We start from the raw sequence: 16,321 nt of genomic DNA on the forward strand, positions 1-16,321 counted from the left end.
ATCAAAAGCAGGAATACTCACCTCTGCCAGAATAAGCTTCTCAGCTTCTCAGGCTAAGGTTTGGCAGCTTGTGCTATGCTAATGTACTGTAGCACTGAGCAGTTCAAATTCACGTTGAAAGAATAAAAGGTTTACATACATGGAGGCATCAGTTGCCAGCAGAAGATTTTTACTCACCATAGGGACTAATAAAACCTGGATTCCCTTGCTGGAAGAAGTGACTGTGCTAGGATTCTGCTCTGCAGGTAGGTTTCAGCACAGCCACCATGTGATATGCACCATTAGGGAAAAGAAAGGGAATAGAAATAYGTTTTAGGATCCAGGAACAGGAGCAGAGCAGCACATGAAAGGTAAGGACCTCTTTCATTAGCTGTCATTGTGATTTTTGCAAAATTTCTGCTTTCTTTTGGAACCATGGGTTCACAGCTAGTTGGCTGAGCTCAGCAGAGTGGATACGGTCATACATCTTCACTGCAGGAACTGCAGACAAAAGCACATTAAAGAGAGAGCCCATGGTGAAGGCAAACGTGAATGGCATTCCACTCAAAGAAACTATTCCAGCTGTGCCATATCAACATGCAGTGCTGGTTTATCCCCTCTTTGGTACTGGAAAACTTTGAACACAGCAAGGCACTGCTTGCAAAACAACAGTCTTCTCACAACGTGCTCAATCTATCTGTTCTCCTCCTTTAGCTGCTTCCCTGAGTCTGCCTGGAATTATTCTGACTTCTCAGCAGCAGCAGATTGTGCCACACAGTCATTAACTACCTCCCCATAACATAGTCATCTCGATTACTCTGAATACTCCAAATTGATAGGTATCCAGTATGGAACTCTCCTCCACACAGTTCTCAAGAACTGCTTCAAAAGAAGAGCTGACTGGTTAATACACAGTTGAAAAACCTGACCCTGTGATGGAGCATCCTGGGTAGAACAAGCAACAGTAACAAGTAACTTTACTGTGTAACTCCATAGCAAGGACTTAATTTTTCATTACAGGAATGGAAAATCTCTACTCCAGCTGGACCCAGGACTTTAAGACTAGGAATTGCTCAGAAGAAATCAAGTAGGCAGTCAGTCTCTGTAGCTRGTTAAGGTAAATGGAGACTATAAAAATCTTGTCCACAAACTTGAGTTCAGTAAAGTCTGCAGGTTGTTTTAGGATCAGAAAGACATTCAGTGTAGGATGGTATTTGGTTCTTAAGCAGGCAGCTACCCCAAGATGTAGGAGGATGATAGTTTAGTCCTATAGATATATGGGAAGACACTTGGGAAGTCTGTACACGTGGGAAGTATAGCTGGTAATTCCATCCAGAAATACTCATTGGCAGTGCACTAAGGCTGAATGATAGTCACATCCAAACTGCTGGCTGAAGAATGATCCTGTGGCTGTGAATATCCTGGGCTGTGTGAAGGATAGTTTAGAAGCCTGCAGTTTGGCACAGATCAAAACTATGCTAACAATCATTTATTAATATATACAGAATGGAGTTTCAATGATCAAAMAAAATCACACCWAAACCAAAACAAAACAAAACACCCCCCAAATCCAATAAACCCCCCAAATCTCCCTGGAAGTGTTTAATTTATGAGGCTTCTGTTCTGAAGAAACCAAAAGGTCCTTGYCATTAAAGGCATTTTCAGAATCACAGAATCACAGAATGGCTGAGGCTAGAAGGGACCTCTGGAGATCATCTAATCCAACCTRCCTGCTCAAGCAGGGTCACCTACAGCACATTGCACAGGGTTGCATCCAGGCAGGTTTTGGATATCTCCAGAGAAGGAGACTCCACATCCTTTCTGGRCAACCTGTTCCAGTGCTCTGTCACCCTCACAGTAAAGAAGTCCTCAAGAAGTCCTCTGTGACCTTTCAAAGAGGATGGAGAGTGGACTGGCAACAACATCCACCAGCTTCCTCAGTACTCATGAGTGCCTCATGGGCATCAGGGCCCGTGGATTTGTGGATGTCACGCTYGCCTAAAAGATCTCTAACCTGATCCTCCTTGACCAAGGGAAAGTCTTCCTWTCTCCAGACTTTCTCTCTCCTCTCCAGGCCCTGGGATTCTTGAGGGCTGCCGTTAGCAGTAAAGACTGAAGCAAGGAAGGCATTCAGTAACTCTGCCTTCTCTGTATCCTTTTYCTTTTTTACTGTATCACTTTGGTCTACATTACAGGTTTTACTAGATATAACACTGACAGAGAGGACATTTGGCAAACCTTTAATCAAATAATCCAAAGATTAAAATTAAATTAAGAATCATGTAGTAGGGCTTAATGCTCTTCATATACGAGSTACGGTCTTTTTTTATATATAGATAATCATAAACAAATCAAAGAATTTTTTTTCCTATTAATTGTAGAGATTTTTTGTTTTGGGTTTTCTTTCAGCTTCATTATGGTACGGTATGTATGAAAACACCCAGCTATTCTTCTGACCACTGCTGGAAACACACACTTATTAGATAGTCTGACATAGGCTGGCCAGAACTTCAGAGTTCAGTAGCAACTTCAAAGAAAGGCTGCTAGAGTCACCAGCAGCAACAAAATACCTGAAGCTCAGACTCCAGCTCAACTCCCATTTAAAATATGTAAGTATAATTGAAAATAATGAAAATAAATCGAGTTTTAAGATGAAGAAAGAATCATTATGTAAGAAAAATGAGTTAAAGAAACAGTCTTCTGTWTTACTGCTTATCTTGAACTCTAACAAGATTAATGAATACATATTCATGCATCCCAAGGCACTAGGCTCTCAAACTTATATTTTCTACAATCCATCCTCTTGCTGCCTGAGAAATGAAACATACATCTTGTATAACCATTGCACATAAATGTTGGCCTCAGAGTTCCTCAGTGGACTCACATAAAACATTCAGCAGACAAGCAAAAGAGGAAACTTGATTTTGTTTTAAATTATAGTTCTGTTAAATCAGAAACTATATGTACTTGCTTCATTTCAATGAGCCAAACATAGTAAAGAGAAAGCAGATGTAKGTATTGAACTTACTTATTTTCTGCTTGTCAAATACATCCTCCACTGTAAAATTCATTGATTAATGTTTAAACTTTCTTTAAAACAAAAAGTGAAAAAAAAATGTAATTTAGCAACATGACAAGCACATGGTTAGGAAAAAAAAWCTGTAATAAAACTGGAGGGGTTCATAACTCGAGACAAATACCAACTGTAATGTTAATTTTTCCTTTTTATTTATGCTAGATAGTTAATTCTGAGGCAGTCAGAACACTACTTAGAGGCAACTGTCTTCGAAAGAGAGACAGGAAAGCTACGGGTAAGTAAAATAACAAATAAATTCTTATAGTAGAAGTTGTATTATATGAAAATGAGTGAAGTTATATGAGACATTAAATGAAAGYATGAGCATACGGAAACTGTAGGGATTGCACTTAGGGAGTTATTATATATAAACAATTATGAGATAACAAATTTACCCAGACCAAAGGAAGCCTTGTATTTCACAAAATTTAACTCACTACTGCAGTGTGCTRTTGAGGCAAAATTATAAACGTTTTCCAAAAAATTAGGCAAATTTGCATTTGACCAATGATGAAGTAGATTAAGTTATTTTCCATAAAGATGGAAGCTAGGAAGGTATTCCAGCAGAAATATCACTACGTGTATCATGCTACTAAACATCTACTATCAGATATTATTTGTGGAAAGTCTCTGAGATAATGAATTTATGATCAAGCCCAGTATAGAGGATCTTCTGCCACAGTTACTAAATGCATTTAGAAATGGAGAAAAAAAGAGGGACATATTTATTACAATATAATTTTGCTGGTTTGAAAAAAAATGATTTATCAATTTCAACGAATTAGAAGAAATGGCACTGAACAGCAGTTCCAGAAATTCTATCCAGAAAACCTTATCCTTTCAGAAACCTATGAATAGAATGCACACATAAAAGCTATTATGACTGTTAACAGAGGTTAATAGGAAAATTTCAAGACATCCAAAGCAGTGTATTTAGTAACTAAATTAATATTGTTCCTGTTTTTACTGGAGGATATAGCAGAAAATAATAACTTCCTTTTTGCATAAATATGCCTATCTTTCATCTCTAGTGTACAAAACCTCACCTTTGCTAAACTCTAGCTTTGATACTTTGACATAGTATTCAGTTTTATTGCTTAAACTAAAGGGTGTAGTCTGACAACGGACTGAGAGAATTGCAGTTAATATAACATGGATTTTGTTCGTTTTTTTTTCCTGTTCTTTTCTTTTAAATCATACCTAAAATTATTTGAAATGTAATATTGTTAACTTCTAGGTTTTTGAAAACAACCTCATGATCAGCTGTGTTTTACTGAAATGTTCAGTTGTCCTCAGAAGAAAAGTTTTTCTCAAACACAAGCAACTATATGTGAAATTAAAGGTTTTGGAAGCAAATCACTGACATAAATATGAATAGTTCCTTGGGCAAACTGTAGAAATTAAAAAAAAAAAAAAAAAAAAAAAACACTTTCTATATGAGATGAAATACCTTATATAGGCAACCCACAGAAATTACCCTAATACATATAGATATACTCACAATACACGAGACCAGTTGAAAAGTCAAAAATTCACAAACCATTAATGATCTCTTTTGTCCTATTCTAAAGAGCTAAAAGTTCAAGTATACTACATTCTTCTACCAAATATCAAATTTCAAGAAAAAAAGTCAAATATGAAATTATAAAGTTCATAAAAACTGTCAAGATTACCTGTCYCTTGCCATTTATATTTGTATGATACATATGCAAGAGGAAACAAATTCCAATCACAAATAAATCTTACAATTAGCATCCTATCTTTTAATTATTGTATAACTTTAGTACTCTTTTGTATTAGTGCATTGCAGATAGATTTGTGCATGTTTGATTAAGAAAGATAAAAATGAATTTATTATGCATTAAAATGCAATAACTATGCAGAAGGAAGTTCTGAGTTATTAACTCTGAATTATGAATTATTCGGGAATTTACATTACATAGCATAGTACCAGCTTATGATAGGAAATGAAAGTGACAATACTCAGCTCGTATCAAAATAACATTTTTAAATATTTATGYAATTATTTAAACTGAAATTTGACTCGGACATTAATATAGTGCCACTCACGCAAAAATACAACTGTTCCTTCAGTGATCTCATATGATCCAAATCTGTCACATTAGGAGGCCCCCTGCTTCAAGCAATGCAAAACCAAGAAAAATATATGATTTTCTAGACTCTTTTCCTATACTTACTAAGCCAGACACAGCAATTTGGAGATCACAGTCCAAATTCAGCCTCAGAAGTGGTATTTACCACTTTGTTCACTRTATTTTGAATGATTGAGATTAAAATAACATATGTTTAGAATAGAAATATAATTCAGCAATACGTAGTAAAGAAAACTATCAACATCTTTCTTTCTAGGAAGTATAATGTGCGTATTGCAATACCTGTATATGCAAACTGAACAAGATCCCACAGGGCATTGGGGTCTATGCCTTCCATTTTGATCTCTTCTTGCTTGGCTTCACAAACATCACTCGTAAACATGGCAGCAAAGTAGTCAGAGACAGAACTGAGGACAAGTCTGCAAAAAGGTTAGAAACTGGTATCACTGAAATTGCTCTGTGCATTAGATATTTCATGTTTCCTCCCTCTCCCCGCCCCCCCCCCAAAAAAAAAAAGCTGTAATCTTAAAAATATATTTGTATAGTAATTGCAAATTAGGAGAAGTAATATAYTATTAATGTATTTAGGCATCAAAATAAAGTATGTCATTTAATTCTAATTTGATTCTGCTTCCTCTGATATGAACCAAGTGGCAAATTAGTATATGCATATAAAACAGACATAGAAATTAGCTTTCAGTCTTTGTGATAACTTTCCTTTCATGCAGATGTCCCTATTGTTAACAAGATAACCTCTCAGGATCAASGATCACCTCTTACAGAAACAGATACTATACTTCAGAGGTACTTTTCACTTAAMAGGACTAATTCTTATGAACTTCCTTAACAGCATGTAGCTTTACAAGATCATTCAGTCTTCAATGAAACTGTTAATAGCTTAATATACTCTTCAATAAATAAATAAATAAATCACTCTAGATCTGTAAAGATGTTACTTTTTTGTTAGGAAACACTTCCGCAGGAAAAAAATTTCAAAATACTTACAAAATATACAAGGCTTGTTTGGGAACTTGATTTATTTAAATCAATATAATAAATACTAGTTATCATTTTGGGGCCATAAGCTCACATATTCTTTCAAATACCATTTGCAGTAATATTATGACTTTGTAATGAGTGAATATTCATATAGGATCCTATGACTGAAATGTAGTATAGCTGTAAATAGTACATCAAATGCTTCCATGAAAGATGGTCACATTTCTAGCTTAATTTTAAAGAATAATGTATAGAAATGCATTGAAAGAAGACAGAAGATTCTCAGTGGGAGAACTTGGAAACCAAGAGAAAATATTCTTCTCTTTGCACGTAGTCAAGCATTTTGTCTAAGGAAAAAAAAAATTGTTACTGAAGAATAACACTTTACCAGTTATCAGCCAGTGTGGTAATTAATTGCTTTTGCTCTCTTTCCTCATCCCACATGCAAAGTAAAATATGATAGCTTGAATTGGCTTCATAATTTTAAAGTGCTTTAAGTTGCTATATTTTACCCTACAAACAGGGCAGATGGAGAACACATCTATAAACATTACTCTGGCTCWAATGCTGGGCAATGACTAATTAAGCTATGCTAAGTTAATCACTTTTGATGGTGTGCTCAACTCTACCAATCATGAACTTTAGAAATACAGATATTAATTCCCCAAGGAGCTTCATATTCAAGTCATTAATAAGAACAGACACAACACCATAGAAGCAATACACCTTGTTGCTAGCTCCAGAGATAYCTAATTCACTATTTAAACTTTGGTAACATTTAGGAACATTTATTTAGTTATCTCAACTGAGTATCAGAAGTATGTATTCATTTAACCARGACAGACATCTAGTTTTGCATAACTACAGATCTACTTATAACCCTTCTTCAAAACCTTTCTTGTCTAGTTATAAATAATGCTTATGGGATTTGATCTACTTKCATTAGTATTTGCTTTATTATGAAAAGAAAAGAAAAATGAAAAAATAATATGAGATAAAGTCCTTCATCAATGTTTTTCATCAGCTTTTGCTTCAGATTTAACTAACCACCTTGTAATTTCAGCTATGAGCTTTCAGTTGTTTCTTGTTAAAAGCAAAGCAAAATTAGACAACAGACAAATTAATGAAGAGAATTTTTAACACAGCAATTAATAATCAATTTTTTTTATAAAAGTAATATCCTCTATTTGTATTTTCTATCATTTATGATCATACGTTATTTATAATTTTCTTGTATAGGTTTTCTCACCTCAAAGATAATAAAATAGAAGTATGATAAACAGAACAGAAGGATTATATCTCTTTCCATTTCCTTCTTAAAAAAAAAAAAAAAAAAAAAAAAAGTACTCCTGCAGGTGAGTCTACATCAATATTTCTGTCTGGATAAGGACTACCTGAAGTGCATCTCATAGTTTTCCCCATTTTTGACTCATGTTACAAAGCTGTCTCAGAGAACACGAGTTGAATTATTCTTGGATGAAATACAGAGGAAGACACRTCAAGAAGGTATGGACTGCAGGTACAAATCAGTGTGATGCAGTCTATAGGATCTGACAAGAACCAGATCAACATGAAAACCATAAAAAATACAAAGTACAGATGCTCAGTCATCAGCAGTAYCTGTTTCACTTACAGGTCTATCCTTACTGGTTTGCAATGCTTGTGGAAGAAGATTTAGCTTAAAGAGGATTTTTTCCCATAAGCTATTCACTAGTTAATATAAATAATAGAATAGCTGTTTCACCAGCTGAATATAACTAGAAAGTTAATTGATTTCAAGACACTCAAAGCTTTTTCTTGGGATGCGCTTTGCAGGCTAAATTGAAGTGAAAGGAATCTGCTAATTACAGTTAATTCTGAAAGATGACACCTTTCCTAAATCTTCCTTGTGCTTCAAGAATATCCAGTGCTGAAATAGAAAATGAAAAATGAGAAACCAAAGRGCTCAATTAATTTGTAATGATCTGCTGCTTTCTGTACCTCAGAAGGCTCCAAACAGCTCTAAATTTTGGCTGAAAAGCATTTGACCTATTCATCAAGAAAGGTATTTGTCTCAAGATATCATTTTCTTTCTTYATCTGCTGGTCTGTCAGTGAGAATACATAATAAACTCTATCTTAAAGAATCATAGAATCTTTTTAGATTGCTTTAGAAGTAACTCATGGCTACAAAATGAATTTGTGGACACAAAAAGATTTCTTCCAGATCAGCAGAATTCTCTGTCTTTGCTACAACTAAATTCAACCTAACATCTTTCTGATCTAATTTATAGTATGATATATAACTGATTTCTGTTGTGATTTTTTTTTATCATATCTGATTTTTTTTTTAACCACAAAATATTTCCTTGCAATTTTCATGACTGTTTTCATATACACATCTGATACAGAATTCCCTCATTTTGGCTGGCACATTTATTGATTAAGAGAAAGAAAAAACTAATACACTAAATCTAAAACAAACAAAAAACCTCTGGCTATTTATATTCTTTAAACAAACTCTGATGACATTTAAGTACAATCCAAAGAAAACTTTGGCTGTTACTTGGACTGGAAACTCATGTACAATATAGAACCTTATTTTTCCATATATATTATGCTAAATATTTAAGAAGCTGCTCATTATTTTTTTTATATGATTTGTTGCTCTGCAGAGGACACCAGCTACTAGTTTTCTTTGATAATAGAATAATGGTGCTCAATAGCTCTTCTTGCAAMAGGAAAATATTCATTGTGTATATAGAGAGAAGGTTTGATGGTTCTCTAAATCTTAAGTCTTGCTGCACATGTACTAAGGTATATCCATGCATGCATTCAAAAAATCTTAGGAAAATAATGGGCCAGACACTGGCTGTCACTTCTGGAACAATTAAGGCAATGCAATCAAGGCTTCCATCTTTGCTGAACAGAACACAGCAAAGGAGCAGGCTGTGGAACAGATTAACTTTTTGGATTACAGCAGCCAGACTGCTGTAGTGATTATCTTTCCTGATGATTATGGTACCCCCTCTATCACCACATCACTAGAGACAGAAAAAGCTATAAAGGCTTTGGAAAAATTATATCTGGAAGACATGTGCAGCTAACAGGAAAATTGGCCTACTATACAGACTATCTCCCACCCAGTACCAAACATCCTTGCAAAGAATGATCTCCATACATTTTTCTGTGAGATCGGATATTACCCACCAATTTTAAATTAGCATCTCCTATATCACAATTCCGATCATAACGATTCAAGATCACCACTTTCATGTTTTCTGTAATTCAGAATTAGCTGTGCCTTGTCTTTCCCTTTTGTTCACTCAATCTTTCTCAGACAGATTATAACCATCGGTATTAAGATTCATGAAGTGGAAAATACTGTAATTTTCAACTCAGCCTCAGTAATACAGTACAAAATTCCATGTCTCTTGCTCTGTACACTCTCATGGATAGTGTAAAGCCATCTAAAGAGTGTTTGCAGTAAAATTTCTTGATACTTTGAGGAATTTTGCTCGTCAAAACCTCCACTCTATGTTTCATCAATGGTAATTTCTTTTCCCTGCAACATTTTCATTTTATTGACATTTTTTGCCTTCATCTGTTAATTAGGTTCTCCAAACTCTGTTTTGCTTTTCACTGAACAACACTGTATGTATAGCATCAATTTTCTGTTGAAGAGAGTGTGTCAACTTCTACCTCCACCTGTCATCTATTCAGCATTTCAAAACTAGAATTCTTTGCCTTATATCTTCCTTTCCTTGTASACAGGAAATTCTGAAATGATAATTTGAGCTTGCTATTGCTATATCTGCCTCAGTCTTCTGAATTTGTAAGCATGTGAAGAAAGCCATGAGTAGCTCATAAATTATTCTTGCCCACAAAATTCTAGTAAGACCTYTTATCATGTTGTATGCCTTGACTCTACCAGCAGAGAACGTTCAAAGGCTTTTTCTTCCTTATCCTATGAGTTAGTGCAGCCACTTTTCATCTACTAACTACGTTAACTAACCTGATCATCAGTAACATTTTCAGGAACTTCCATGGAGAACACAACAATAATTAGGCTAAAACTGTGGAGTTTTTCCTTATTTCATACTTTGTCTATCCTCTTCTCTCAAGCCTAGAGAAAAAACATTACTCAATCTTAATGGAATAAAAATCCATACAGTGTTATTAGTTAGGGAGATACCACATCTGGCTTGGAAGTCCCTGAGATAGATACAATTCATTGGYGACTGTTGAAGTGCTTGTACTGAGCACCCTTCAAGGCACAGATCTAAAAAACTACCTTCAGTGAAAGGCTACTGGGATACAATAAAATGGTTGTTATTCTTTTCTCTTGCCTGTGAAAACTACGTGCTACAAAACCTTGTGTATTCTGCCCATTCTATCGGTTTTATTCACGGTCAGTTTCTTTCCTTTTTGAATCTGAGTTTTCATCATGTCTCAGACTTGACTGCCAAGAAACTATGAACTTCAGCTTTCTACAGTATCATTACTTATTTCTTCAAAGTACAAATTGCTTGTTCTTGCAGAGCCACTTTGTCAAATTGAAAAAAAAATGGAAAAAAGAAACAAAAAAATTACCAAGAAGTAATGCAGTAAAAATCTAAATTTTGCATATATATACACACACATATATATATATAGTATGCATGTATGTATGTATATACATATGTATCACTTTTTGTAAGAGAAATCTGTTCCTGTGCAGGGAATAATCTTAAATGTCTTAAATAATTTCCCCACCTGTATGTCATTACTGAAGCCATTAGATAATATTTATGTGAATCCATATTTATGTAAATTACTTTTTCAGTTTTTGCTTTATTTACATCTCATGATGCACAGGTTTAACTAATTATTTCTCCAGCAGCTGCTACTTTTACTTCTAGAATGCATCCAGTTTACCAGTTTGGTTGTTCATTATGGAATTTTTCAACACTGATAATAAAAACTGAAAACTTCTTTTCTCCTCTCATAACTTCATTTAAATATTTTCAGCATACTGAGGTGATTTCAAATTGCTATCTACTGAGGGATGTATGAACTTCTATCTAACTTGAATCATTATTCAAACAAAACAGGTATTTCTAAGCATTCAGATGAAGCAGGAGAATTTCTTTTTTCTCTTAGTCAGGAATACAAAGTGTATGAAGCCTAAGAGAAGAATTTAGTCCCCTCAAGATAGAATGAAGTAAAATAAAATATATTTGAGCCATACTAAGCATGGCCAGAAAATCTATTCAGTCCAGTCATGTGGAAGACAAGACCASTCAGCATGGAGGGTGATACCCCTGTAGCCTGTACAATCCAGCATATTCCTTACTATCCGTATTAGGTACAATTTACTTCACAAGAAACTTTGAAAGCTCTTCACATTCAATCAGCTTCTGTTATAAACTCTACCAGTCAAAAAGCACTCGTATTGCTTACACACTGACAGTCAGCCAAAGGTAGAAATGTGAAGACTGGTAAGTGAACTTTGAGACAGTAAAATAGCCTGGGAGACTGATTATGGATGCTTTTCTTCCACACTGTCTTTGGAGTTAATTTGGATTCAGCATTAACTTGGGAGCAGTATCATAATGCAACGGTCTTGCTAATAATTCAGATTAGCTCATTAATCTCATCGATATATACACTTATGGGGTAAAGAACAAACAGTGGTCAGTGAGTACATAAGTGTTAATGAGAACTGTCCCATATTCCCATTACATATGTTCATATTGACAGCTTATCCTATTTGTTTGTCTTGTTCTTGAGAAAAAAAGGAACAGAACAACAGGATTTTTTTTTGCCTGACCATCTGGATCATTGCTGTTTAGCAGTTACAGACCAACTTATTTGTATGTACACACACACACACAAACACACTCCTCTGAAACAGAACAACCAACCAAACAAGCAAAAAAAAAAAAAAAAAAAAAAAAAAAAAAAAAAAAAAAAAAAAAAAAAAAAAAAAAAAAAAAAAAAGGCAGAAACCCTCCTCAGACCTATAAGGTGACAGATGGAATACAGAAAAGAAGAGGTTAAACCTAAAAGAAGAAATCTTCATTTCTGCCTTCAGTAAAATATGAGTATTTTTTTTCCATTTTAACCTCTCCTGCAGTGCATGTCTCTGCTACAAAGGATAACTGATATCAATAATCTACTCCATCTACACGATATTCAGTCTTTCCCCTCAGGACCATGCCTTGTGAGTTTACATTCTCTTCTTTGTTTTATCTTCTTTTAATTCCTCACTGTCTTCCAGGCATTTAAGTGAAAATATAGTAAGTGACTCCTARTCTCTTCTTGCAACGTAATTTTGCACTCTTTACATCACGTATGTTGCCAGGCTATTTTTAGGATTGCTACACTAATCTGACATCATTGTTTTCATTACACATGCACCAAACCCACAATGTCTACCATAGCTTTGGTTTCTCCCACAGACCACAAGTAACACACACAGCACAGCTGCCAGGCTTGATAACAAAGTGCGTTGTCCAAACCACTTTGCCATGACCTTGGGTCAGTTTTAAAGATATCTAGTTTTGAAGCCAGGTCTTTGAACTTCACAGAGTTCTGAACCACTACAGAGATGAACCAAGACTGAGAGAAGAAGGAAATAAGAATCCTAGAAATTTTTTAATATTTAGGAATTGATAAGAGAGGCAAAAATGTCATAGCAATGAAGCCAAGAGCTGATGAAGATCTGATGCAAATAAGAAACAGAGCTCAATATTTTTCTCCAGAAAACAACAACAAAAAAATGTCTTCAGACAGAGCTTACTTGTCGGAAGATAGAGAGACAACAGAATTAAATATGATTCTCTATCTATGGGCTTAATGATTTTATTTATTCAATATGACTCCAGAGGAAAAGGAAGAAAAGCTTGCAGGGCAGGAAAAGGAATCATCCAATTTCGCTTTGAGCTATCATGAGAAATGTCAGAAAGTCAGGATTAAATTTCAGGAAAGTAGAGAGACAGATCTGTGAAGTCATCAAAATAACTTACTGCTTAAAGGTGCTTTTAGGAGTATTTTGTCAGGGAAGGAGGCCAAATCCAGTAGCTCCAGGCTGCTGCAATTACATGTCCCCAGGTTCAACCAGCAGCGAGGTTGTGAATGTATTCCCTACTAATGCTGGGCTTTCATTTTATACTATGTAGCAACCTAAATCTTATTTTCTTAAAACCATTCAATTTGTATTTGAGAAGTGACTCAGTTGCCCAAACATAGGTCTCAAGTGCCAATTTCATATATTTCAGAGCGTCCAATTTGTCAGCATTAAGCTGGTAGATATGACACAAATTTACGAAAAACCTTCACCTTTCTGGGCCACCTGGTGAAAGACAGGCAGCATACCCTAAGGCATCTCAGGGATACTCAGCAATTTAACATTGCTTTTGCTGTCTTTCTAAGTCATCTTATACCTACTTCTTTTGGCTTTCAAAGCCTATTTCACGTTCTGCATTTGCTTCAACTCTATAAAGTAATAGCATTAGTACACAGTCTTAATAACTTTGCATTTTTATCCTGATCAACAGTTTTTATCCCTTGGAAATATTTCTGTAACTCCTTTTCAGCACATCCCATTTAAATTTATGCTTGAACAGTCAGCACATATAATGATTTTTAGGAAAAAATGTGCCTGTCCTATAACTTCACTTCGCTGCAGTTCAGAGCTCTGTCTTCTTTTCTAGTATACCTATTTTTATTTCCTGGCACATACCGTACRGCCAACTCAATGTTATTTATCCAATACTATTAAAAATAGCATTGCTAATTTAAGCATATTTGCAATCTCTGCAATATTATCTGGATTATGAKCTTAACTCAATTAATTCAGAAGCTTAACTCAAGATTTTTGGAGTAAAGATCTCAGGCTAGATCTTAGGCTACATCTGTTTGAAAAATTGAATTTCAACTCAGTTGAATTTATTTAAGTATTTAGGATGAAATATATAAATTTTAGTTTTTGCCCAAACGCTGTGGAAAACTTATAGCAACCATATTAAAACATTTCCTACTTTTATATGTAAGCTATAGTTTTTTATTATTCCTTCTGTGCTACCTTTTAATCCACAATATGAGTTACAGATCTTATCTTGAACATTAGGAAGAACTCAAATGCCTATGTTTCTTTCATATTTAAAGAACTTGTCTTTCTCACAAAAATCTCAGCTATACTCAAGAATCCAGATTTCTTGGTGTCTTCCCATTCTACCCAAATCTTGAGTTCTTACTGTTTAATAACAAGTGCAATAAAAGCCAGAACTGTAATTTCAGGATGTAAATATCCTCCTGTAAGTTTTACAGGATTTTTATTGTTTTTTATTGAACATTCAATCTCTGTTATATAGGAGTCTTTTGTTTTAATTAAACAATTAAATTCTATGTTTATAATACTTACTTTTTCATCTAATATTGAATTCCCGTGTGCACCATTCTAGACAAATTCTAATATCTTAAACCTTAGTCTGAGTTTAAAGTTGGTGATAATATTTACACAGTCCTGACTGAAGGTTTTAATGAACTCTCCAATACAAATCCCCAAAGTCTGTCTATCCTTCATATTGATTTTTTTCAGTATTTTTGAAGCTTATTCAGCAGCTACAGAGTACAGCATTTAAAAACAATGCCTTGCAAGTAATCTACCTTATCTCAAAAATGCAAATTATTTATTTGTGACAAAATTGTAGTTTTAATTTAGTGTTGAGCCATGGAATTATTGCTTGATTAATAATTTTCTCTTTTACCTTGAAAATAATCGGAGCTTTGACTATGTCATTACAGTTTGGAATAACATTTACTTCCCAGTGCTTTTGTGTTTCAAATATATTGCTTTCACTATATTCTGCTTACACTTACCAGCTGCAATCTCAGACATCTCCATACAACTGCATTTGGCTGACATAACATGGATGGAGGAAGGAGATCTCTCTCTCTCTCCTGTCCTCCCGCTCTCTCTTCCTCTCTATCCCGCTCTCTCCCTCTCTCTCTTTTTTTTTTCTTTTTGGTGCAGTGCCTAAGATCCTTCTGTTCCAGCCACGATAAAGGTACAATATACGTTTCTTGTCTTGAAGAGCTTATATTCTAAATGAGAGGTATAAAAATGAGAGAACCATGGATAACACGCATCACCAGAGCAAACAGAAAAACTACAAAGTCCTTGTTACTACATATTTTAAAATGAGGAGAGACTTAACAGCTTAACTAAAGAGAATAAAAATTAGCTACTAAAGCGAAATTATTATTTTAACATTTTTCTCTCTTTATGGTATATTACCTTTTTTACATCTGATTGTTATCTCTGCATATTATAGCAATCACTTATCTAGTGTAATAAAAATTGAGTTTTGCTCTTTTGTTTTAACCCTTGTTTAAGTGTTAACTACTTTACTTTTCTGAAATGCCTGTTAGAGAGGTTTTCCTGCTTTCCTGCTTTCTCAGTATCCKTTTCAGTTGCTTGTTCATCATTATATATTTAGCTGGTTTGTACATTCTCTTGCTGTTCCTTCATTTGAAATATTATATTGCCAACCTAGAGGATCAAATTAAATAATCGCTATGTTCAAGAGCCAACAAAAATGTTAAGCATATTATAATTTTAAAGCTGTTTCAGTCACCAAAACAGAGAAAAGCAAGACTGTTTGGCATGGTGCTTCCACGTGGGGAACTAGAGCTCCCTGCTTATGTTTTATGCTTATGTTTTATGACCTATCTTCTAATCTGATCTTGTTCCCCTTTTTGTGAGAAGTACAAATGTAAAAAAGAACCAAAATGAATAATAATAACAACAAACACCTTGGTAGCATTCAGGCTATGGCCAGAGCTTATCTGGCACACTTGTTATGAAAGGATCAGGTTTAGAAGATTTTTCACAATGGAAATAGCTTCTTCTCTAGAGAAGCCTCTAGAGAGGTTTTTTTTTTCCCTCTAGAAAAAAAAAATCWTTTGAAAAATCATCTAATGGACATGACCAAGAGAGGTGATTGGAGAAGAGGCAAGAAAGGGCAAATGAAACCTGAAATGGTAGAGAGATTATAAAATTTGGAGAAGTTTTAACTGAAAAGAARAAGCACAAGAACCAATGGTAGAAAATCAACTCCTTGTCTTTCATTTCATTTGATGCAGCATACTTGTGTTTCATTAACCTGAATTTTTATTTTTAAAGAAAT

At 34.5% G+C, this 16,321-nt stretch overlaps 1 protein-coding gene across 1 annotated transcript in view; it reads right to left on the reverse strand.

Moving 5' to 3' along the window:
- KLHL1 (kelch like family member 1) overlaps positions 1 to 16,321 on the reverse strand; it is a 248,194-nt gene that overhangs the window by 162,427 nt on the left and 69,446 nt on the right. The window contains exon 3 of the mRNA XM_085309552.1: positions 5,452 to 5,588. Coding sequence (XP_085165678.1) covers positions 5,452 to 5,588 — 137 coding nt within the window. The remainder of the gene's footprint in view (positions 1 to 5,451; positions 5,589 to 16,321) is intronic.

The sequence above is a fragment of the Rhea americana genome, unplaced genomic scaffold (assembly GCF_003343005.1).
Source record: "Rhea americana isolate MKP2758 unplaced genomic scaffold, rheAme1 scaffold_3, whole genome shotgun sequence".
Lineage (NCBI taxonomy): Eukaryota > Metazoa > Chordata > Aves > Rheiformes > Rheidae > Rhea > Rhea americana.